Source organism: Cherax quadricarinatus, chromosome 80 (assembly GCF_038502225.1).
Source record: "Cherax quadricarinatus isolate ZL_2023a chromosome 80, ASM3850222v1, whole genome shotgun sequence".
NCBI classification, from domain to species: domain Eukaryota; kingdom Metazoa; phylum Arthropoda; class Malacostraca; order Decapoda; family Parastacidae; genus Cherax; species Cherax quadricarinatus.
This window is the reverse complement of record NC_091371.1, coordinates 18950441-18977712: the sequence shown is the minus strand read 5'-3', so window position 1 is coordinate 18977712 and position 27272 is coordinate 18950441. Positions and strand designations below refer to the sequence as shown.

Genomic DNA, 27272 nt, shown 5'->3' with positions numbered 1-27272 from the left:
CAAGAAAAATAAATTCTGCAATATGTTTGCAAAGTAACTATATAATTTAATAGTTATAGTTCAGAAAAATACAGTGGAACGTCGGTACTTGAACTTAATTCGTTATAGAAGGCTGTTTGAGTGCTGATCTGTTCAGGTACCGAATGAATTTTCCCAATCAATTTTCCAGGTAAGTCTTACCTGGCGTATGCCTGGAGAAGGTTTCGGGGGTTAATGCCCACGCAGCCCAGATAAGAGTCTGATCAATCAGGCTGTTACTGTTGGTTGCACGCAACCCGATGTACGAACCACAGCCCGGCTGGCCAGGTACTGACTTTAGGTGCCTGACCAGCACCTTCCTGAAGACAGCCAGGGGTCTATTGGTAATCCCCCTGATATATGCTGGGAGGCAGTTGAACAGTCTTAGAACCTTGACACTTACTGTGTTGTCTTTTATCGTGCTAATGGCGCCCCTGCTTTTCATTGGGGGGATGTTGCATTGTCTGCAAAGTCTTTTGCTTTCATAGGGAGTGATTCTCGTGTGCAAGTTTGGTAGTAATCCCTCTGGGATTTTCCAAGTGTATATAATCATGTATCTCTCCCGCCTGCATTCTAGGGAGTACAGGTTGAGGAACTTTAAGCGTTCCCAGTAATTGAGGTGTTTTATCACAGTAATGTGTGCCATAAGGGTTCTCTGTACATTTTCTAGGTCAGCAATTTCACCTGCCTTGAAAGATGCTGTTAGTGTGCAGCAATATTCCAGCCCAGACAGAACAAGTGACCTGAAGAGTGTCAACAAGGGCTTGGTATCCCTAGTTTTGAAGGTTCTCATTATCCATCCTTTCAATTTTTTTAGCAGATGTGACTGATATAATGTTGTGGTCTTTGAAGGTGAGATCCTCTAACATTATCTTTCCCAGGTCTTTTACATTAGTTTTTCACTCTATTGTGTAGTTGGAATTTGTTTTATACTCCAATACAGTTTTAATTTCCTCACGTTTTCCATATCGGAGTAACTGAAATTTCTCATCATTGAACTTCATATGTTTTCTGCGTCCTATTTAAAGATTTGGTTGATGTCCGCCTGGAGTCTTATTTATACAAATATAAAAAAAAATGCAAAGAAACACGAAATAGTTTTACAGCAAAGTTCTGGCAGGTCATGTTTGTTTGGTTGAGTGCCAAGCAAACAATCAACTACCAAGCGATTTTTTTTACCGAACAAAGCATTCGAATACCAAATTGTTCACATAGGGAGCTGTTCGAGTACTGAGGTTCCATGGTATAGCGCACAGTATATCTTAAGTAAATGTAGAGAAACTTAACTAACCTGGCAACTTGTGAGCCCACCATGGTGGAGTTGAGAGGGATCTGTCGAATTTTGTATCTCATGTAAGGGTCCACACTTAGATATTCAGCTTCAGTTATAACATCTGACAATTGAAAATATATTTGAGAGAATGGTATGTTAAGAGAGTAAATTAGAGAATATTTTTGTCATATTGGCTGTTTCCCACAAAGGTCGGGTAATTCAAAGGAAACTTGCTCACCATCATTAATTCAATTAGGTGTCAGCTGTCTTGTTAGAAGTTTGGATATGTTGTGATTCAAATAATCCTTTGAACTACAGCATCCCCAACCTATCATTCAGTGTAGATACTGTACTTCCCACCTCCAGGACTCGAGTCTCGCTAACCAGTGTCCCCAATTCCATTTATAAATGTTACCTTGCCCACACTCCAACAGCATGGAAACAAAAATTCTTATTTACAGAGGAACCTAAGTTAACTAGACTAGATTACAAGACTACAAAAAATAGCAATAAAAAAATACATTCACACTGAATTCAAGCTTAACCCTTAAACTGTCCAAACGTAAATCTACGTTTGTGCGCATAGAGCTCCTACCTTGATTTTCTCCATAAGAAACAATGTAAAAAAAATATAGATCTACGTTTGGAGCACTACAGGAGCAAACATAGATCTACGTTTGGACAGTTTAAGGGTTAATAAAACATGTGCAGCAAAAATTCTGTATGTCTTTAAGATCTTACAGGTATTTACTTGGTCAATAGCTGAAGAATTATCATTGAAAAGTCATGTGTCAATCGTACCTCCATCATCACATGGTGGCAGCTGCTCCTCCACACAGATGAAGTTTTCTGGTGTGGGCCTTCCAACTGGCTGCCTCAGTAACTTCCAAACTTTGGCTACAGTCATGACTGTAGATAAAGGATTAAAGTAGCTTCAGAAGAACTATCTTAAATAGTATCTAATGCTAAAATTAATTTTCTGGAAAAAAAGGACAATTCTAGATGATATACAATACTGTATATACAGTACTGAATATACTGAATAAATCACTGATTACCCGGTAATGAATCACCACCCTGTAATTCTTAGAAATAAAATTTGACTCATTTGTCCTCCATATTAATGGTGCTCAGAAAACTTAATTTAATTTTTTTCGTATCCTTTAAAGAACTGTGCCATTATTTGGCCGCTCTTTTCCTCTAATTGGAATAACAAGGCATTTTAAGTGTTTTAAAGTGAATCTTCTCTTCCGAAGACATACATGCAATAATAAAATAATACATTACAGTACTGTATATATTTTTAACAATAAAATGACTATGTAATCTGATTCCCTTACCTGCTTCCACAAGATTCCAACACACACTAATTTATACAAGAGTCTCCCACATCATAGAAGGTTTACTGTACTTCATCATGACAAATCAATATATAAAATTTGATTTAATCAGTGATAACCATGCTATATTTAACTAATTTTTAAACTGATAAATGAGTGTATGTTCACATGACCTTCACTCTGTAAGCTAACATGTATGTTCACATGACCTTCACTCTGTAAGCTAACATGAAGATATGTTTTGAACATCTAATTTTAAACAGTATACAATATGTAATATATATCTAATGACAAATGTAACTTGTTCCATTTGAAGGTTAAGTAATGCAACTTAACAATGGTAAATTTATGACAAAATAAATATAAATGTAACACCCCTGCATTGTGACTAACACTACAATATGAAGGAAAAGGTTGTTAGGCACAAACTGCCAACCAACTAAATGTGGGGCAAGCAAACTACCCTTGCACTAAGGTCACTAACAAAACTGTAACCCAGAAATCATGCAGGTCAACCAGACAATGACAGGCTTTACTGTTGCCATGGATCATGCTTCACACTTAACCCTTAAACGGTCCAAATGTATATATACGTTCACGCGCGTAGCGCCCCAAACGTATATATACGCTTTCTTTGTCATTCATTCAACATTGCCACAATAAGCCTGAGTCACCTAGACATGAGAGAATGGGTGTGTGCACTCACTGTGTTCCATATTAAAATAATTGGGGATGCCTGGGTACCATATGCTCTTTTTTCCTTTTAAAAGAAAAGATTTCTTTTCTCCTCAAAAAATTTGGGGAGCTATGCGAGTCAACATATATATACGTTTGGACCGTTTAAGGGTTAATAACAGACATCATTTCTCTGCTCTAAAAACAGTCAAATGGAAGAGCGATGAAAGTTTCTTAAACATTAAAAATATGACAAGTTAAGTCTACCACACTTAGGGGGTGTCCAATTTCTGTTCATGTGGCTGAACTCTTTTGTCTTTATCTTATATTTATATTCTTTTCCACTGTGGTATGTTATCACTGGTTATTTTTTATGAATAAAGGGCAGCCTAACCTAACTGAGAAATTTGCTACAAATGGTATATGAGAAATCCACACTGATGCTAATGAAAGTTAAGAGGATGGGTTACTACATAAAGTTTGGTATAAGAAATGGTTCCTTGCTTGGTGATAGTGCCTTAACCTCATAACCAAAGAACCTGGGTTCAATCCTGTGACAGGTGGAAATGCTGAATGTATTTACTTATACAGTACCTGGTTTCCCTGTTCACCTACAGATGAATAGATGCCTGGGTGTTAGTCATCAGTAGTGAGTCGTGTTCTGGAGGAGTTAGTATACCTAAGTATGGCTAGACTTTGAAATGAGTTGCAGTAAGGTTAACAGTTCTCTGTTTGTAAATAGTGTAAAAAAATACAATGGGCTTGGGTGAAAGTGAAAACAGATATTGAAGATTATTATTAACCAAAAATACAAATGTAACCTGACGTAAACCCAACCTAAAAAAAAACTACAATTTAACTTCTAATCTAAATTAGGATGGGTTTATTAAGCTACATTTAGTTACCAAAAAAAAAAAAAAAAAACAGCTGGCATCTTATAGGCCCAAAATACAACTGTCTGCCACAAAGTCCACCTAATAAAGAAGAATTTACATAAAATCTCTCAACAAGTTCAATAATGCCACTAAACTAAATAATTACCTACAATTCTAAAATATAATTGTCAAAATCCAACAAAGAGCAGTCATCTAAATGTTAGCACACTCGGCTCACACACTGAGGTCTGTGGGATCAATTGCACGGTACAGCAGGAAACATTAGGATGTGTTTCCTCAAGGTACCTGCTGTCCCTGTTAACCCATCAGTAAAATGGGTATTTGGGTGTTAGTCAACTGGTGTGGGTCACATCCTGGGACAAAACTGGCCTAATTTGCCTGAAATGTTATGCATAACAAGGGGGGGTTTCTATATAGTAGTATGTCAGTGATGTCAGCTATGGTCTGTACATGTACTTGTAGAAATAAAGACTATTATTACTATTAATTATAAACAATACTAGATATCAATAAATAAATAAATAATAATAATAGATAGCAATGTTGTAACAAGGAGAAGACTGGAGGAAGTGGAGCTGTCGTTCTGAGGGCAATGTGCAGTGTAAATATTATGCAGAGAATCTGTAGTTTGGAGATTAGGTGGTGTGGGGTTTCTAAAAGTATTATCCAGAGGCCTGAGGAGAGGTTGTTGAGGCAATTCAGACATTTAGAGGATGGAACAAAATAGAATGACTTGGAGGGCGTATAAATCTATAGTGAAAGGAAGGTAGGGTAGGGGTCATGCTAGGAAAGGTTGGAGGAGGTAAAGGAGGTTTTATGTGCGAGGGGCTTGGACTTCCAGCAAATGTGCGTGAGCATGTTAAACAGGAGCAAGTGGAAGCAAATGGTTTTAATATCTTGATGTGCTCTTGGAGTATGAGCAAATTAACATTTATAAAAGGATTCAGGGAAACCAATTAGCTGGATTTGAGTTCTGGAGGTGGGAAGTATAGTGCCTGTACTCAGGAGGGGTGGACATATGTTGGAGTCTTTTTAACTGCACGCTTTTGGCAAGACAGTGAGGGAGTGAATAATGATAAAAGTGTTTTTCGTTTTTCTGGGTTACCCTACCTCAGCGGGAAATGGCCAATGTGTTAATAAAAACTAAAAAATTAATATTTTATTTCTTTTAGCATACCGATAATATAGATTTATGACAAAGTGGTTAATTACAAAACATTTACATATTATTTAAATTGGGTCAATAATCTTAAGTTGTCTAGGTAGTAGGCTGGTAGACAACAACTGCCCAGAGAGGTACTACCATCCTGCCAAGTGAGTGTAAAACGAAAGCCTGCAATTGTTTTACATGATGGTAGGATTGCTGGTGTCTTTTTTCTGTCTCATACACAAGCAAGATTTCAGGCACATCTTGCTACTTACACTTAGGTCACACTAAACGTGAATGTACAGGCATATATATACACACCCCTCTGGTTTTTTTTTTTTTTTGTTTTCTTACTAGTTCTTGTTTATTTCCTATCTCCATGGGGAAGTGGGACAGAATTCTTCCTTTGTAAACCATGCATGTTTTAAGAGGTGACTAAAATGCTGGGAACAAGGGGCTAGTAACCCCTTCTCCTGTGTATATTACTAAATGTGAAAGGAGAAGCTTTCGTTTTTCCTCTTGGGCCAACCCGCCTCGGTGGCATATGATTGGTGTGTTGAAAGAATCTTAAGTTTTATGAAATGATTTAATATAGTGAAATTACAGCAAGTTATTTATATGCATATTTGGAAAGGGCTTATTTTGATTATGCTACTCAGTTCTGGTCTCCATATTACAGAAGAGACAGACAAAAGGATGATGAAGTTAATTCCATGTATTTGAAACCTTTCCCATAGACAGGCTGAAGGCACTGAATTTGGACTCTTTAGTAAGTTTATTCAGGTACAGGTACATGTAAATACAGTTATGTACATAAATTATCATACATAGCAGCATATGTGTAGATTACCTAGGATAACACAATAAAAAAGTCAGACAAAGTGACTTATTTCCATTGGGGTCCTTGTAAAGAGTGATGCCAACAGCATTTTGTGTTCCCAGGCAGTTACCCATCTAAGTAAGTACTAACCAAACACAACGTTACTTCGCTGATCGGACGAGAAGCGGTGTATTTGTGGTATGGCCGTTGACTTTGGGATGACTTACAGTTAGGGGCAATGTGAATAAAATATACAAATGGAAAAATAGGAAATTAATCTATAATCTTGATGCCTACAAGTACATGATACAACTTATACATATCTAGTAGCTGACATCAATGACATACTATATAGAAAGCCCCTGGTAATGCCTGGAGTATACCTGGTGGGTGTTCAAGGGGTCAACAACTCCCATAGACCAGTCCATGACCAATCTCATGGTGGATCAGAGCCTGATCAACTAAGTTGTTACTGCTGGCTGCACACAGACAGACATATGAACCACAGCCCAGTCGGTCAGGTACTGACTCTAGGTTCCTGTCTAGCGCCTTCTTGAAGACAGCCAGGGATCTATTGGTAATCCCCCTTATGTATGCCATGAGGTAGTTGAACAGTCTTGGACCCCTGACACTTAGTGTTGTCTCTTATCATACTCTTAACATAACCATCACAACTAAGCGCTAAACCCATTAGGGTCATACAACGCTGGAACACAAGACAATAAATTATTATATTAAAAGACAAACCCTAAACCCACATTCATACAGTAGAAATATCAAACGTTTTAAAATCCGCCATTCATACTCAAAGCAGAATATTACAAACCCGTAGGGGTCATACAGCACCTTTATGGGAGGCAAACAGGTTTGATGTGATCAAAAAAAGTGGACGGTAGTTGTGGTTCCCTAGATCACGGGTCCGTCGCTGCTGTCTCTCTCGTCACACACAAACTCAACACCTCACCACAACTCAGCATCTTCCTGGTCATTCTTGCTGAGTTAATTCAGGGACACCAAGTTGAGGCTTTATTAAGGCGTCACCCGGAAGTCAGGAATAAAAGTCAGGAAAGTTTATTCTGATACTGGTACACATAAATAGTTACATAAATTATCATAAATAGGAGTATATGTGTACATTACCTTGGATAACCCAAAAAAAGGCACAGTACTATTATTGAAACAATGCACAAACAACCCACATATAGGAGAATGAAACTTATACCATCGTGTCGGTCACTGTAGTATCCCAGGAAGGTACACCTGTATTATACAGCCTCAGTCCTCACTAGTATACATAGCATACTGTCATATTTCTACTAGAAATATGGCATACTAGTGGCTTTCTTTTGTACCTAACAATGTATATTACATGTTATCTACTTTATCTTTGTACTGCATAAAAAGAAATAAAACTTGGATTTTGAATTCGAATTTGTACCTCAATGGACGTGACTGGAATAGCAGAATGCGGCATAAGTAATATAAATAGGTGATAGATTGAAGGAAATCAGAAAAGGCATTGACAAATATTAAAAATTCTACAATAAAAATGATAAATTAGGACATACACAGCCCAAATCTGTACATGTATACCTGTAGTGCTCCGGGGGTCAACGCCCCCGCGGCCAGGCCAGTGAAACTGTATTTATGTGTACCTGTACCTGAATAAACTTATTTAGCAGGCCTCGTGGTGGATCAGGTCCTGATCAACCAGGCTGTTACTGCTGGCTGCACGTAAACCAACGTATGAACCACAACCCGGCTGGTCAGGTACTGACTATAGGTACCTGTCCAGCTCCTTCTTGAAGACAATAAGCCCATCAAGGAACCTTCCTTGAGAGGTCACCACCACTGAACATTCCTCGTTTTACACATACCTTCTGCAGTACTGTGTGACCTTTTTGGGTTTACTGCTTACTATTAATTATAACCAAGTGCTAAACCCACAAGTCATACAGCACTGCAGGGTAGGGCATGCTAAAGGTTTAATATGCTTGATCAAAGACTAGGGAGGGTGGAGAGTATAACAGAGGTAGAGTTAGTAAGGGCAGTACGAAATGCTGAAGTATAATCAAAATTTGTGTAATAAATTCGTTGCTGTCAAAAAGTCAGAGGGAGTCTGTGTCAAAGCTTGAGCCATCAGCCAGCAGTGATGTCTGGTAAATTCTGCATACTCATTGGTAGACAGGACATTAATAGAATATGGCAAACTGAAATTGAAACCTGATAATTCTTTCAAGAGTGGAACTGGGTGCCTCTCCACGAGATACAAATTAGCGAAACGTGTGCCCGATGCGAAGACAGGGAAGCGTGGTCTTCCAACCACAACATTGATGAGAAGACCAGAATCCTGAACACTGCTTGATAGAATATGATTTATTATGAATTAACTCAGACCAATATTGCCAGTGGTTGTGAAGGTGGCTAGCGATCAGTCAGAATACAATACCTCTATATGAAATTGGGAGGTCATGTACTGCTGTGTGCAGCAGAGTCCGCCTGCTCGTTGCCCCGAACATCCACACGACCTGGGACCCAGCAGAAAACAATTTCCTTGTTTTTGCTAGAAATGCAGTGCAATCAAAGTTGGATACGAAGAACTAGAGGACGAGATGAATTTAATTTTTTGATATCTTTCAAAGCACTTAAGAAGTCTGAAACTACCTCAGATGTTGATGTAGGCCTGGATGCAGAACATACAATCACTGAGAATTGCATACAGTTCAGCATTATACAGTGCCTCCTCTTCAAGGGGAGCTCCTTGTTGTGGTGAAGAGGCTCTTGGTCTGAGGAATTAGACCTGTCAGTCTCCTTCCTCAGACCGAACCTAATTACCCCCCAATCCCCCCTTCCCTATCCCATCCTCCCCTTTTTCCTTTCCTCCTCCTCCCCACCCCTCCCTTTTGCCCTTCCTCTTTTTGGCCTTTGGGATTTCTCCCACAGGCACGCTAGTTCCTAGGTAGGGGAAAGGATACCGGGGTCCATCCCATTCCGTTGAGGTTCTTGGCGGTGGTGTAGTTTGCCGTGGAATCTGGATCGCCTAGGGATGTCCTGATCCTTCTCCGGTATCCCGGAGGGTAGCTTTGGGTGTCTTTCGGGCGACGGGTGTATCTCTGGAAGCCACCTTTCGGATTCCAGGGGTGGTGGCCGAAGGAGGTATGCTTTGTTGTGGATATCCGACCGCCCTCTCTTTTGTCCAACGAGGTAGCTCGGCAGATGTGAGGTTGCTATCCCGGATTGCTGGTTTACTGGCATGAAGGGTAGGGTATGGCATGGGTTCCATGCTGCATCTGCACTACTAGCGGTGCTGAGGTCCTCTTGGGCGCGGAGGGAGATTTCCGGCCCTTTCATTCCTCCTGGGAACTATTCCTCCCCGCTCCCCCCCTTTTTTATTCTTTTTTTTATTTTTTATTTTTTTTCTTAAAAACAAAAAGCAAAGGAGTAACCTAACCATGGAGAACCCAATCCATGAACTCACTACCCCCGGGCCCCTTCTTGATACCGCACCCCATTCTGACCCTGCCTTGTTTTTAGACCACTCTTCGGACACTCCTGATGCCCCTGTACCTCTTGCTGGTGCTGTTTCCTCACCCGCTTCAGGTACCGGGGCTTCGACTGACTCCTTTGATTTGTCTGACCTCCGCTCTCCTTTGACTATGCTTCTGGCCTCTCCCTCTACGGTACTGCAATTTTCGAATCCCCAGCCCGTTTCATGATGGACCAACTCCGGTCCTACTCCTAAACGCCAACGTCAATCTCCTGATGATGTTCCTTCGTTACCTTCCCATTCTACTCGGAAAAGACCGACACGTCATGCACTCCCTCTCCACGCTCAATTTCGGACCACACAGTGGACTAAATTCTTTACTTTAAGACCGACTTCTTCTTCTGCCTATCTTTCTGACCATAGTATTGGCAAAGCGCTCCTGCGTCATGTTGGTAGAGATATTTCATTTCATGCTCTCAAGAGCAGTACACGCATCGTCACTGTCCAGAATGCTACCCAAGCTCATGATCTTTCTCTCCTTTCGCATATCGATACTACTCCTATCACTATTGAAAAACATCATTCTCTCAATTCTTGTAGTGGTACTGTCATTCTGCCCCATACCATAGTCCAACAGAATTTCCAGTCATGTGGCAATGACATTCTTGAACAGCTGGAACTCCAGGATCTCCCAATCCTCAAAGTCGACACTTATGTCCTTCCTGCCCGTGGGCGGAGACATTACCCTTGCAATGTGGCTCGATTAACTTTCGACAGCCGAGAACTCCCATCCTCTGTTTATGTCGCGGGACATAGGTTACAAGTTCGAAAGGTGATCCCTACACTGTAACAGTGTAGAAATTGCTGGCGTTTTGGTCACCCAGCGATTATTATTATTATAATCAAGGGGGAAGCGCTAAACCCGGAGGATTATACAGCGCCTGGGGGGGGGATGTGTAAGTAAGTAAGTAAGTAAATTTATTCAGGTATACACAATACAGTTACATAGAATTATCATACATAGCAACATATGTGTAGAGAACCTAGGATAACCCAAAAAAGTCAGACAGAGTGACTTATTTCCATTGGGGTCCTTTTACCTTATTATTATAATATAAAGGTTATAATATTTTCTTATTATTCTATAATGAAGATAACATCTTATTATCATACTAAAAAGACTATCTACTACACGAGGGCATTCAGGCTTAATTCGGGGAACTGGAGCACAGATCCAATTCCCTAAATCAAGAGCCCCTCACCAACATCAAGGAACCTTCCTTGAGGGGGTCACCCAGCGAAATATTGCAGATCCGAATGCCCAGTCTGTAGTGCTGACGACCATTCTAATACATCCTGCAGTCAACCTCCATCTTGCCTTAATTGTAATGAAGCTCACCCTTCGTACTCCCGTCGTTGCCAGGTCTACTTAAATGAGCATGAAATCTGCTGCCTCAAAGAGGCAGAAGGTCTCCCTTATGCTATGGCAGTTACTCATCTCCGCCTCCAAGGAAGACTACTCCGTGTTTCTTATTCTCGTGTTTCAAAACATCCCCCCACTTCTCGGGTCCCATCTTCTGCAGCCTCCTCTGTTGTTTCCCCTCCCATAGCCACTCCAGCATCTAATCCTTTTGCTGTCCTTGGCTCTGACGTCCCGACTACAACTCAGTCTGTTCTCACATCTTCGCGTCCTTCCTCAAGCCCCAGTATCGACAAGACCTCGTACGACACCTTATACCAATCGCCCCTCTACTTCTCAGAAGTCCAAAAAATCCACATTGCTCAAATCTTCTTTGTCCCTTCCTTCCCTTCTTCCACCTCCACACTTTACCTTTCCAGTCTCTGTGCCTAGTTCTTCCCCTCTCTCTGGCTCTATTACAAGTGTGGAGGTTCACCCTCCTCGTACTATGCCTTCCACTCCCGTCCCCTCCCAAGTTTCTCCCTCTTCTGTCCCCCCCCCCCACACTTCATCTCCGGTCCCCTACACTCTTTTATTTATTTATTTATTTATTTATTTATTTCCAATTTGAGCACACACACAGAGGTACAAAAAAATACAGATAAGAGCAGTATGCCAAAGCCACTTATACTATGCATAGCATTACGGGCTGGCTTAAAATTAACTTAAGATTAACTAAGCAATGATGAAATCAGTGATAAAACATTAATGTAAACAGATTACTATAAAGCACAAGTGAGTATTACAAAGACAGCAAATGGTTAGTAGACAACAAACTATCATTACACCTAGGGAAAACTGAAGCCATTCTCTTTGGAACGAAACATAAACTGAGAAGGGTAAATAATTTTAATGTTCAGTGTAATGGGGAGTCCATCACTTTGGTTTCATCAGTTAAATATCTGGGAATCCCCTTTGACCCATGCATGTCAGGAGAATTGATAGGGAACAGTGTAGTAAAGAAAGCGAATGCCAGGCTGAAGTTCCTGTATAGACAAGCACAGTGTCTACCTACTGAGGCTCGCAGGACCCTATGTCTAGCCCTTATACAATGCCATATGGATTACGCTTGCTCTTCTTGGTACTCGCCTTGACAAAAAAACTGAAAGATAGGCTGCAAATCACCCAGAACAAAATCGTAAGATTCATCCTGGGGCTGGGACCAAGAGAACATGTAGGCCAGGATGAATTACAGCAGTTGGATATGCTGAATGTTGAAGACAGAGTAAAACAACTGAAGCTAAATCATGTTTATAAAATTGCTCACGAACAGTGTCCAGAATATCTTGCTGTCAATTTTGTCAAGGTTGGGAACCAAAGCAATCATAGTACTAGGGGGAGAGAGCACAACTTTGTAGTACCCACAGTCAGTGGCCAGGCTTCAAACACCTTTTATTGTACAGCAATAAAGGAATGGAACAGACTACCCACAAATGTCAAGGCCAGTCATAGCTTGAACCAGTTCAAGAAGACTGCCAAAAAGTGTCTGATGAATGAAGCAACAGAAAGGGAGGGGAATGATTTTCTATTTTTTAGCTAAAATACGTGTAAATTTTACCTTATCCCTAGTAATGACCCTCGTATTGTAGATAGTCGTAATGACCCTCGGGTAGTAGATAGTCTTAATGACCCTCGTATTGTAGATAGTCTTAATGACCCTCGTGTAGTAGATAGTCTTTTTAGTATGATAATAAGATGTTATCTTCATTATAGAATAATAAGAAAATATTATAACCTTTATATTATAATAATAAGGTAAAAGGACCCCAATGGAAATAAGTCACTCTGTCTGACTTTTTTGGGTTATCCTAGGTTCTCTACACATATGCTGCTATGTATGATAATTCTATGTAACTGTATTGTGTATACCTGAATAAATTTACTTACTTACTTACTTAGGGTTGCTTGCATTGTCGTACATTCAGTCGTATGGAGTATTCTGTTAGGTAGTGTATTTAAAAAATAATAAAGTTAGATTGGGTTTTAGGTTTAACATTTATGTGATATAATTGTGAGAAACATTTAAGATATACAATTTATAAGGTTCAGTTATTCAGTATTTATTTGGTTTTGGGTGAGTAAGTGATCTTTGAGAAGAGACTTGAATTTATAAACAGGTAGTGTTTCTTTTATATTTACAGGTAATGAATTCCAGATTTTAGGGCCTTTTATGTGCATTGAGTTTATGCATAGTGTGAGATGGACACGAGGAACATCAGAGTGATCTGTGCCTTGTGTTATGGTCATGTGTTCTGTTGAGATTGGCAAGGAGATGTTTGAGGGGAGGGTTAATATCAGAGTTAAGTGTTCTATGTATGTAATAGGTGCAGTAATAAGTATGGATGTTTTGTATGGTGAGTAGGTTTAGTGTATTGAATATTGGTGGAGTGTGCTGCCTGTAGTGAGAATTTGTTATCTTTCGTCCCCCTCTACTTTGGTACAGTCCATTACTGTCCCAATCTTTACTCACCCTCCTCCTTCTACCTCCAATATGGTCTCCCATACATCTTTGAATTCAGAAACACTTGAAGCCATTTCAGAATATATTGCAGAGACTAAACCTTCAATGGACACTGATTCACCTCCTGTTCCTCCTCTTTCCTCTCCTCCATCTTCACAACTTCATTCTTCGCAACGCTCCGTTCCTTCGCTGCTTGAACATCTTCCAATGCCACCACACGTTGACTTTTCTAACCCCTCTAGTCCGTAGGTGCCCTTCCCTACGGATTCTTTCTTCATTGCCAATCATGGCTTATTTACAGTGGAATATCCGCAGCCTCAGGGGTAATCGGGGTGAGCTTCAGTCTTGAACAAAAGTTATAAACACCAGGAATGACTAACTGTGACAAGACCATCCAAACAGTCATAGATAGCCATACCCAACAAATAACATCTCTTAATACAAAGGTTGAAGAAGCAGTAAAAGAATGGAAGAACAACTTAGACAACCAGTTCAGTGACTACTTTGCTCTCCAAGAAGATAAAACTGAACAAGATAAACTATCTGATGCAGTAATAGTTAACAGTCCACTTTTTCCCAGTGATATGAACCAAACAAACAGTAAAGAAATTACTCTGCAGATCATAAAGGACCAAACAAGTGTTATTGTACCAGAGTCTGAAATAAAAGAAGCCAGGTTACTAGGATCCCATGGCAGAAAAAGTGTTATGCTTAGATTCCACTCACATGACAGGAAAAAAGACTTAATTATTGCATCTATTAAAGTAAAGAAAGAGGTATACATAAACGAGTGTCTTACCAAAAAACGTCAGAACCTCCTGTATAGAGTCAGAAAACTTAAGCGGGAGAATAATGACACAATACACCAATGCTTCACACGGGATGGGAAAATTCTAGTTAGGAAAACAAATGTAGGTCAACTGTACACAATCACGAACGAGAATGATCTATCACGATTTCTCAGGGATACTAATCTTACAGAGAATAACTAAACAATGTCCAACCTAAAAGCCTACGTAATGTAGTGTATGTTTTGCTCCATTATTGTTCAAATTTCATTGTACAATCTCTTAGTAATAAAATAATCAACTACCTCATTTTGTGATATTACTAGTAAGCATAAGTCACCTTATGTAATTTTCTTATTTACTATTGTTTGCTTAAACATTAGCTGAATTGATACTTCCTCTGTCCATATTACTACCTCATATTTTTTTAAATACTATCAATTGATATTACTTACTAAAATTAATAATTACTATTTTTACTATAATTTCAATTTACTCTTTAATATTTTTGACATTTAATAACCGTCTAATTAACTTTACCTGTTTTAATACCACATTTACTATCTTAGAGTACTCTTAATTACCTTATACTGCCAAATAACCTCAAGTATAACTACCAGTGCAATATTGAATGAAATAAACATTACTTTTTCACTTTTTATGTAATCATTATTACTTACTAAAATTTTATTAAACACCATATTTACTACCAGTCAATTTTACTTTTGTACATTAAACATTATTTTATACTTCCCATAACATTTTGTTGCCAAATTTTCAAGTTTGTATATTCAACTCCAACCTTTATATTATCCTTTGCACCTGTGTACCTGTCTACCATCTTACTATCATATTATAACCAAGACATTACCATTGTTATTTTTTACTATTATTCTTTTGGTACTTTAATTGTGAATTTTATTTTGTCAATTTAAATCTAGTTATACTCTTGATCTTGTCAACAACATATACCAGACTCTAGTGCAATTGCAAGTACCATTTCAATTTGTATTTTTATATTATAAGTTTATATTATAAGTCCTACTCTAAGATTGTTTTCATATCTCAGTGACTATATTGTGTGTGCAATTAGTGTATATTTCAATTATATTATTGTTCAAGGCCCTTAACTGTCTTTTGCTAACTAGTACAAACTACCTCATATTTTTTTTTCTACTTTTTTTATTCTTTTGCTACCTTAACTTGTATATTTTATCTTATCAATTTAAATCTAGTTATACTCTAATTCTTGTAAACAACTTATATAACACCTTAGTGCAATTACAACTGAGAGTCTTGTGCCTTTTTTATATCATTAGATGAAACTCAGTTGTACTATAGCTCATTCTAGCGCAATACATACAGTACCAGTCATTATATTAGACCATAGTGTAATTACTAGTGAGAGACTGGTGCTATTTTTAATTTGTATTTTTGTATTATTAGATTAAACCTAGTTGTACTATAGCTCATTCTAGCTCAATACATAGACTATACCAAAGTCATTACATTAGACCTTAGTGCAATTACAAGTGAGAGTCTTGTGCTATTTTTAATTTGTATTTTTATATTATTAGTTTATACCTAGTTGTACTATAGCTCATTCTAGCTCAATACATAGACTATACCAAAGTCATTACATTAGACCTTAGTGCAATTACAAGTGAGAGTCTTGTGCTATTTTTAATTTGTATTTTTATATTATTAGTTTATACCTAGTTGTACTTTAGCTCATTCCAGCACAACAAATAGACAACACCAACTTTATTATGTGTATTAGTGACTATACTCTATATGACTAAAATGCTATAGCTATATACTTGTCCAAACTTCCCACCACTACAGATATCAGTACTAAAACTCAACACACAACTCAGGATATAAATAACCATAATTTAAACCTAGAAGATGATTGATCATGTTGACCCTGATCTAAACCTACATAATCTGACACACAATCAAAACCTATTGGAAAGTAACTGCCTTTACTACACAGCATCACAAGCCAGCACTATCCTAAACAATGATAAAAGTCTATCAGTACTTAACTACAACATCAGGTCCTTAAGCAAACACTATGATGACCTCCTGGCACTCCTTGAATCACTAAAGACACCCTTCTCCTGCATTATTCTTACCGAGACCTGGCTTAAACAGGAAACAATAGATATCTACCCTCTACCAGGATACAGAGCAATCCACAACTGCAGACCATACCAAGTTGGGGGTGGTTTTGCAATCTATTACTCTAACCAGTTATCTTGTATTAGCACCAATTGCTTTAGTGATGAATATGGAGAATACATTTTTGCTAATTTTACTGTAAAAAACCTTAAGACGCCTATAACAATCGGTGCCATTTACCGGATACCCCACACAAACATCCCAAACTTCAGTGAGAAATTAAAGGCACTAATAACAGACAAATGAATAAGCACCACCTTCTCTTAGCTGGAGACTTCAACATCAACCTTGGCTTACTAGATGATCAGCCTGTAACTGATTTCATCAACAATATGAACAACACACTTCTCATACCAACAATAACTAAACCAACCAGGCTCACTGAAACAAGTGCAACCATAATAGACCACATATGGACCAATATACTAGCCCCCCTTAAATCAGGGATAATCACAGATAGCACTACAGACCACTACCCTACCTTCCTCTTGACAAACATTAGTAAACCACCACTTGAATACAAGTTTTTAGTTTAATATGTTTATTATGCACCCCATACCCATCCTGTGGGCGGTAGTCAAAAGATTACAGAGGTACATAATTGGTCCAGGGACTGGACTCCAAAGTTTTGACAGCTGAGCAAGTTACAGAGGTAATGAACTCACAATTTACAAAGGTAATGAACTCACAATTTACAAAGGTAATGAACTCACAATTTACAAAGGTAATGAACTCCAGGTAAGTCTGGTCACAATCATGACAAGTTACAAAGGTATTTACAGATTACAGAGGTACGTAATGGGTCCAGGGACTGGGCCCCCAAAGTTTTGATAGCTGAACTAGGTACAAAGGTAATGAGCTCACAAGTTACAAAGGTAATGAATTCTGTAGAATGGTTACTTACGTTTATACTTTGGCTAATCATGAACAAATTATAGAGTAATGAGCAATTCACACTTCCACACCCGGTCACAACTGTAATGAGTTATTGGTGCAAATATTGATTGTTGAGTCACACACACACACACACACACACACACACACACACACACACACACACACACACACACACACACACACACACACACACACACACACACACACACACTTTAGTTTAATATCTTTATGCACCCCATACCCATCCTGTGGGCGGTAGTCAAAAGATTACAAAGGTACATAATGGGTCCAGTGACTGGACCCCAAAGTTATGATAGCTGAACTAGTCACAAAGGTAATGAACTCCAGGTAGATCTGGTCACTAATCATGGCAAGTTACAGAGGTAATGAATCAGCTTCACTCCTATACATGGTTACAGTCATGAACAAATTACAAAGTAATGAACCACTGATACGTCCACACCTGGTCACAATTGTAATGAGTTATAAATACAAATATTAAGTGGATCATACACCCACACTAGTGCGCGCGCGCACATACACGAGGGCGCACGCACGGACATGTGCACACGAGCGTACAAATATATGCATACACACAAGGACGCACACCCACACACACACACCCACACACACACACACCAACACCCACACACACACACCCTCACACACACCCACACACACACCCTCACACACACCCACACACACACACCCAGACACACACACACACACCCACACACGCACACACACACGCACACACACACCCACACACGCACACACACACCCACACACGCACACACACACACACACACACACACACACACACACACCCTCACACACACCCGCACACACACCCGCACACACACCCGCACACACACCCTCACACACACCCACACACACGCGCACACACACACACACACACACACACACACACACACACACACACACACACACACACACACACACACACACACACACACACACACACCCTCACACACACCCACACACACACACACCCACACACACACACACACACACACACACACACACACACACACACACATGTGGTAATGCTTTATTTACAGCTAGCAAAGTCAGGGTATTTCTCCAGAATGGTCTGCAATATACCACTGTGGATAAAATACTTAGCCATTTCTTGAACACTTCTGAGTGAGTTGTTTCTAAATTCATTAATTTTATCACACTCCAGTACATAATGACGCAATGTGTGACAATAGTCCATCTGGCAAAGTTTACATTTCGTTTGGTCTACATCTGGTGGTGGTGATTTAACCTGCAATACAACAAAGTCTCATTTAGACTCCATGATGAGGCCTCAATAAGGAAGTTCACAGCTGACCTAGAGACTGTTGACTGGCCTACAGAATTCTCCAAGGCCAATGGTATTGATGACTGGACAGACATTTTTCTTAACAAACTACTTAGACTATACAACAAACATTGTCCTATAAAAACGAAACAGATCACAAACAAACTGCTTGGTTGCCCATGGCTAACCAGCACCATTCTGAAATCCATTGATAAGAAACACCAATTTGAAAAGCAATATAGACAGGGCTTAATACACAAAGATATTCTTAAACACTATTCATCAGTCCTCACCAAAGTAATAAAGAAAGCCAAACAACTATACTACTCCAGTAGATTCACTGACACAAGAGGAGATATAAAAAAGACCTGGAAAACACTCAGATTCTAGGGACCCACAAACTGAAAAAAAACAAGAATATTGTCCTAACTAAACCTAATGAAACACCACTGCAACCCACCGACACAGCTAACAAAAATAAACGACTTCTTCTCAACCATAGGTTCTAATCTCGCCAATAAAATCCCATGTACCAATGCCCATGCTGGGGACTACCTAGATGGGAATTTCCCAAATTCCTTCTATCTTGCTCCAACTGAGCCCACGGAAGTCACCGAGATTATAAAGTCACTTAAAAATAACTCGGGGAATCTGTCTCATGTCCCACCATTATTGTACAAGAGAGTGGCCCATGTCCTCTCGCATACTTTTTAACAAGTCACTAGAAACTAGCACCTTCCCGAAACTACTCAAGACGGCAAGGGTTACACCAATACATAAAGGTGGTGACTACAGATTTAAACAACTATAGGCCAATATCAAACTTACCATTGCTATCCAAAATCTTTGAGAAACTCGTGCACAGGAGACTATATTCATTTATAACGTCACAAAACATACTCAACCCCTGCCACTTTGGATTCAGGAAAAATAAAAGCACTAACGATGCAATCATAAAAATGCTAGATCTGCTTTACACATCATTGGAAAATAAGGAATATCCACTAGGAATTTTTATTGACCTAAGAAAAACTTTTGACACAGTAGACCATGGCATCCTACTCCACAAACTTGACCATTATGGTATAAGAGGCCATGCGCTTGCATATTTCAAATCTTACCTTACTAATAGGTATCAGTATGTCACCATTAAAGACACAGCATCAACAACACAGCCACTTGATACTGGAGTTCCGCAGGGAAGTGTCCTTGGTCCCCTGCTCTTCCTCACATACATCAATGATCTTCCAAACGTATCTCGACACCTGAACCCCATTCTCTTTGCTGACGACACGACTTATGTCATCTCTCACCCTAATCTTGCAACCCTCAACACCATTGTTAATGAGGAGCTGATCAAAATATCGACTTGGATGACAGCCAATAAACTTACGCTTAACGTTGACAAAACCTACTACATTACGTTTGGTAGCAGAGCAGGAGATGCGCAAATTATCATTAAGATCGACAACACTCTAATTGCCAGGCATAATGAGGGCAAATTCCTAGGCCTATACCTCGACAACAACCTGAACTTCAGCACCCATATCCAACACATAACCAAAAAGGTATCCAAAACGGTTGGGATCCTCTCCAAGATACGATACTACGTGCTGCAAACTGCCCTTCTCACACTATACCATTCACTTATATATCCATACCTCACCTATGCTATCTGTTCTTGGGGTTCAACTGCAGCAACACACCTAAAGCCAATAATAACCCAACCAAAAGCCGCAGCAAGAATAATCACTAAATCCCATCCCTGGCAACACCCCCCATCCCCCCCACTCTTCATAGATCTAAACTTACTCCCTGTTCAGTACATCCACACTTACTACTGTGCAATCTACATCTACAGGACCTTAAATTCCAATATTAACCTTGACCTAAAATGCTTTCTTGATAGTTGTGACAGAACCCACAGGCACAACACCAGACACAAACATCTCTATGACATTCCCAGTGTCCGACTAAACCTTTACAAAAATTCAATGTATATCAAAGGCCCTAAAATCTGGAACACCCTACCTGAAAATTCCAAAACTGCAGACACATTCATCACCTTCAAAACTACCCTCAGAAAACATCTTATCTCCCTGATACACCCTGTCAACTAATACCACCTGGTGGTTCACACTTACAATCACTAACCCATTTGACCATAAACAGAAATATCAATCTCAATCTCAAAATAATGAATCTTAACTAGTCATAAGTTGGCCTGCGATACTCCAATACTGAAACTATGTATAGTGCCAAAACAAAAGCATTCACATTGCTAAACTCACAACTAGTATTTAGTCACTTAGCCATAATACCAACTTACCTCATAATTTTGTAACATTTTAAACTTAAGATTTAATATAAGTCTGCCCGAAATGCCCAGCCATACTAGGCGTTCTAGTGGTACACTCTGTAATTATTATTTTACTACATGTAAACCACACAATAACCAAATTCTGTAAACTCAGCACTGTAATCCTTATAGAGAATAAACTTTGAATTTGAATTGATGTTGCTTTCCAGGTTTTCCCCTGTTGGTGCTTGCTTACAAGAACCAAAATTACACTCAGCTGTTTTCCAACCTATCTCAGGCTATAATTTATTGTATACTACTTCGGATCCTTTCTCAGATGGGACCTTTAATGAAAGCGCCCTTCTTCTACGCAATGATATTTCGTACTGTCAACTATTTGTCCACACCTCGCTGCATTACACTGCAGCCCGTATCCACTTCAATAAATGGTTTACAATATGTTCTTTATATCTCTCTCCTTCTCGAGCATTTTCTATCCCAGATTTTGCCTTTCTAGTTTCATCCTTACCACCACCATGTCTGTTACTCGGTGATTTTAACGCCCATTTCCTCTGGGGGGGGGGTCTCATTGTGACTCGTGGCATCCAGTTGGAGGCTTTTCTCGCCTCTCACCCCCTCCATGTTTTAAATACGGGTACTCCCACCCATTTTGATCCTCGTACTCATACTCTATCTTGCATCGATTTATCAGTCTGCTCTTCCTCCACTGCACTAGACTTCACCTGGTCTGTTCTACCTGACTTACATGACAGCTATCATTTTCCAATCATTCTTACTTCTCCTTCATATTCACCACCTTTCCGTAGCCCTCGCTGGCAATTTGATTCGGCAAATTGGGACCTTTACTCACAACTCGCCGCTTTTAGCGAGGTTCCTATTCATCCTCCATTGACGAGCTCCCACACCTCTTCTCGACGTCAGTTTATACCGCAGCTTCTCATTTTATACCCCAAACCTCAGGCAGGCATTCTCAGAAGTGTGTACCTTGGTAGTCTCCTGCTTGTGCTCGTGCAGTACGTTTGAAACGCACTGCATGGGGCAGGTACCGATACAATAGAACCAATGAGAGACTTCTTGATTTTAAGCAGAAGCGTGCAATCGCTCGCTGTGTTATTCGTGATGCTAAACGCACTTGCTGGCAAGACTGTTTCCCCCATCACCTCTGCTTCCTCTATGAGTGCAGTCTGGAAAAAAGTGAGGAAATTGAGTGGTAAATACTCTCCTGACCCGGCTCCTGTTCTATGGGTCGCCGGTATTGATGTATTATTATTATTATTATAATCAAGGGGGAAGCGCTAAACCCGGAGGATTATACAGCGCCTGGGGGGGATGTGGAAGGCATTCAGGCTTAATTTGGGTAACTGGAGCACAGATCCAATTCCCTAAATCAAGAGCCCCTCACCAACATCAAGGAACCTTCCTTGAGGGGGGTATTGATGTAGCAAACCCTCTTGACGTTGCCGTTGAAATTGGCACTCATCTGGTCCTTTTTTTCCGGGGGCTCCATCTATGCTCCTCGTTTCTTTCCTCAAAGTCTGCCAGAGAGTTAGTACCCTTGGACTTTTCTTCTCTCAGAGAAGAACAGTATAATGTGCCTTTTACACTTCAGAAACTGGAGGCAACACTCTCAGCTTGCCAATCGTCGGCAGCTGGACCTGACGACATTCATATTCGTATGTTACAACATTTACATCAGTCAGCCCTTGTAGTCCTCTTACACCTCTTCAATTTTATTTGGGCACAAGTTCTTCCACAGCTGTGGAAATCTGCCATTGTTCTCCCTTTCCGCAAGCCGGGTACTACAGGACATGATGCCTCCCACTATCGTCCCATCACTCTTACTAGTGCAGTTTGCAAAGTGATGGAACATCTGGTAAATCGACGTTTAATGTGGTATTTAGACACGCACAACAGTCTCTCTGCTAGTCAATATGGCTTTCGTAAGGGCCGTTCTACCATAGACCCCTTACTACGTTTAAATACGTATGTTCGTAATGCCTTTGCAAATAATCACTCAGTTATTGCCATATGTTTTGACCTTGCATATGTTTTGACCTTGAGAAGGCATATGACAACCTGGAGGTATATTATTTTGGCTCAAGCCCACTCCTTAGGCCTCCGTGGCAATCTACCATCCTTCCTTAAGCACTTTTTAAGTGACAGACACTTCTGTGTTAGTCAATAATGTGCTTTCCCCGGACTTTGTCCAAGCTGGTGTCCCTCAGGTATGTATTCTCAGCACAACACTTTCTCCTAGCTATAAATGATTTGGCCTCTGTTCTTCCACCCAGTATTTGGTCATCACTATGTTGATGACTTCACTATTGCTTTTGCAGGCACTGACTGTCATCTCATTGTAGTTTCTCTCCAGCATGCTGTTGACCGTGTTTCCACTTGGGCCACCATGCATGGGTTTAAATTTTCCAGTACCAAAAATCGCCAAATTACTTTCACTAGACGCTCTGTCATCTCCAATCATCCTTTGTATCTCTATGGCTACCGTATCCCTGAACGTGATACAGTCAGGTTTCTAGGCCTTCTCTTTGACCGTAGGTTATCCTGGAAACCTCACATTACCTCTCTGAAGGCAACTTGTCACAGCCGGCTAAACCTTCTTAAAACCCCTGCTCATCTTTCCTGGGGAGCTGATCGTCGAACTCTGCTTCGCCTACATTCAGCCCTCGTTTTATCGAAACTATTATGGTGACCAGATTTATTCAGCGGCCTCTCCTGCTACTCTCTCTAGCCTTAACCCCATCCATAGAGCATAGAGCATAGAGGCTCCCGTTGAGAGCCTCTATGCAGAAGCGAATGTTCCAATCTTGTCTAATCGCCGTGATGCCCATTGCCTTCGCTACTATGTACGCTCTCATGATCTTCACAATCCTTCCATTTATAGAATGGTCACCGATATTAGTAGACATTCTTTATTTGTTCGCTGCCCGTTTGCTCCATCCCTATTCTCTTCGCTTACATTTGCTCGTCTTCCCTTCAGTTGCCATTCTTGCAGCACTTATTCGTATCGCATCTATGCCTGTGTCATCATTTGTAGTAGTCTCAGACTCCCTTAGTGCTCTACAGGCTATACGAAAATTTGATACATCTCATCCCCTAGTTCTCCATATCCAACTTTGGCTATGCCGTATCTCTACCAAACAAAGATATTGTTTTTTGTTGGGTCCCTGGTCACGTCGACGTACAGGGCAATGAACAGGCAGACACTGCTGCGCGGTCAGCAGTACATGACCTACCAATTTCCTATCGAGGCGTTCCATTTCTGGACTATTTTGCTGCAATAGCTACCCACCTTCGCACCCGTTGGCAACGTTGGTCAACTCTGCTCGGTAACAAACTTCATTCTATTAAACCGAGCATAGGTTACTGGCCGTCTTCTTGTCATCAGTGCCGAGGTTGGGAGACCACTCTCTCCCGCCTTCGCATTGGTCACACTCGTCTTACTCATGGGTATCTCATGGAGGGGCACCCTGTTCCTCTCTGTGAGCAGTGTCAACTTCCAGTATCGATTAGCCACATTCTGTTAGACTGCCCTCTCTATCAACGAGCATGCAGAATTTACCTCCGTCGTCGTTCTATTACTCTCTTTACCTTCCCTTCTTGCTGATGGACCCTCCTTTAATCCTGACTCTCTCATTGACTTCTTGACAACGACTGATTTACTCCACAAACTCTGATGATACTTTTCGCACTCCCCTCAGCCCTTTCTAGTTCAGTCTCTTGCTGCCCTTTACCCTTTCACCATCCACTGCCCCGCTGTTATCCGTAACCTATTACTCGTCCATCTCCCTTTTGCCACCTGATGCCCTCACTTCCTTCCTGCCCTGCAGCGCTGTATAGTCCTTGTGGCTTAGCGCTTCTTTTTGATTATAATAATAATTCCCTTCAGTTACCACCTTTAAATGTTCATGTAGCATCTCACTTTTCCCTACCCCCCTGGGAAGTTCCAGCTGTTCGGGTCTGTTCTTTCTCTCCCTTGCTCGAAAGCCTAACTGCCTACGGTGGCTTCCCGCTCTTTTTCTTGATCACTTCCACTCTCATTCTCATGCCATCGCTGTGTACACAGATGGCCAAGTCTTCAGACGGCGTCAGATTCGCAGCAGTGTTTCCGGACAGCGTTGTGCGGGGGCATTTACTATCTTCGGCTAGCATTTTTACTGCTGAATTGTATGCCATTCTTGCAGCACTTATTCGTATTGCATCTATGCCTGTGTCATCATTCGTGGTAGTCTCAGACCCGGTGGCCCGGTGGCTAAAGCTCCCGCTTCACACACGGAGGGCCCGGGTTCGATTCCCGGCGGGTGGAAACATTTCGACACGTTTCCTTACACCTGTTGTCCTGTTCACCTAGCAGCAAATAGGTACCTGGGTGTTAGTCGACTGGTGTGGGTCGCATCCTGGGGGACAAGATTAAGGACCCCAATGGAAATAAGTTAGACAGTCCTCGATGACGCACTGACTTTCTTGGGTTATCCTGGGTGGCTAACCCTCCGGGGTTAAAAATCCGAACGAAATCTTATATCTTATCTTAGTGCTCTACGAAAATTTGATAAATCTCGTCCCCTAGTTCTCCGTATCCAACTTTGGCTACGCCGTATCTCTACCAAGCATATTGTTTTTTGTTGGGTCCCTTTTCATGTCGACGTACAGGGCAATGAACAGGCAGACACTGCTGCGCGGTCAGCAGTACATGACCTACCAATTGCCTATAGAGGTGTTCCATTTCTGGACTATTTTGCTACAATAGCTACCCACCTTCACACCCATTGGCAACAACGTTGGTCAACTCTGCTTGGTAACAAACTTCATTCTATTAAACCGAGCATAGGTTACTGGCCATCTTCTTGTCATCAGTGCCGAGGTTGGGAGACCACTCTCTCCCGCCTTCGCATTGGCCACACTCGTCTTACTCATGGAGAGGCACCCTGTTCCTCTCTGTGAGCAGTGTCAAATTCCAGTATCGATTAGCCACATTCTGTTAGACTGCCCTCTTTATCAACGTGCACGCATTACAGTGGACCCCCGCATAACGATATTAATCCGTTCATGAGAGCTGATTGTTATGCGAAATTATCGTTATGCGAATGAATTTTCCCCATAAGAAATAATGGAAATCAAATTAATCCATGCAAGACACCCAAAAGTATGAAAAAAAAATTTTTACCACATGAAATATACATTTTCCTACACACAAAGAGAAGGATACATGCACAATAGTAGAGTAGTACATGCACAGTATATATTGTGCATGTACTACTCTACTAAATGAAGAATAAATGACACTTACCTTTATTGGAGATGCAGCAATAACTGATGAGACACTGTCCTGGGAATGCCTTTTCCTCCTGAGTACTGTAGGTCCTGTTTGGCATTTTCTTCCAGATTATTAATATAATCAAAAAGAAGCGCTAAGCATTTTCTTCCAGAACAGGCCTTATCACACTCACTACGATTCTTAAATCTCTCTAACCAACCTTTGCTGGCTTTAAATTCACCAATATGAGCACTAGTTCCAGGCATTTTTCCCTGTTCATCTGGGTGTTAGTCGACTGGTATGGGTTGCATCCTGGGAGAAGATTAAGGACCCCAATGGAAATAAGTTAGAGTCCTCAATGATGCACTGACTTTCTTGGGTTATCCTGGGTGGCTAACCCTCCGGGGTTAATTGTTTCTCGGTAATTGTTTCACGTTAAGCCACACCAACACACTCTCCACATCTTCGAGTAATACAGCTTATGGTGGTGCAGCAACAACAGCTGTAGTGCAGCTGACCATGGTGCAGCAGCAGCTGGGTGCAGCAACAGCTGAGCATGGTGCAGCTGCAGCTGTGGTGCAGCAGCAGCAGCTGTGGTACGATAGTATTTATCATCCTTTTTACCACAGGGTTGGCACTAGAAGCTTTCTTTGGGCCCATGGTGGCTTATTTAGCAGTTACAAGCACTATAAATAATGGAATAATACAAAATGTATCGAATGTATGCATGCAACCGCCCACCCTGGCTTGTAAACAATGACGGCAAGGCAGGCGCTCAGGCTGGACGGACAGGTCCGGGACGAGTCATGTTCAGAGACAGCTGATGGTGCAACAGCAGCTGACCGATCCAGCAACAGCTGACCGATCCAGCAACAGCTGACCGATCCAGCAACAGCTGACCGATCCAGCAA

General features: G+C 40.8%; 1 protein-coding gene across 3 annotated transcripts in view; it reads right to left on the bottom strand.

The window, feature by feature from the left end:
• LOC128702329 (prostaglandin reductase 1) overlaps nt 1–7215 on the bottom strand; it is a 36689-nt gene extending 29474 nt beyond the window's left edge. Inside the window, exons 1-3 of one of the 3 annotated variants that reach the window (XM_070102217.1) lie at nt 7016–7215; nt 2093–2200; nt 1310–1412 (exon numbers count right to left, since the gene is read on the bottom strand). In XM_070102217.1, the coding sequence (XP_069958318.1) occupies nt 1310–1412; nt 2093–2198 (209 nt within the window). In that variant the 5' untranslated portion in view covers nt 2199–2200; nt 7016–7215. Of the gene's footprint in view, nt 1–1309; nt 1413–2092; nt 2201–2631; nt 2718–3900; nt 3926–7015 lie in introns of those variants that run through there. The other 2 variants (XM_070102219.1, XM_070102218.1) reach the window with 2 other exon arrangements.
• Nucleotides 7216–27272: the final 20057 nt, after the last annotated feature.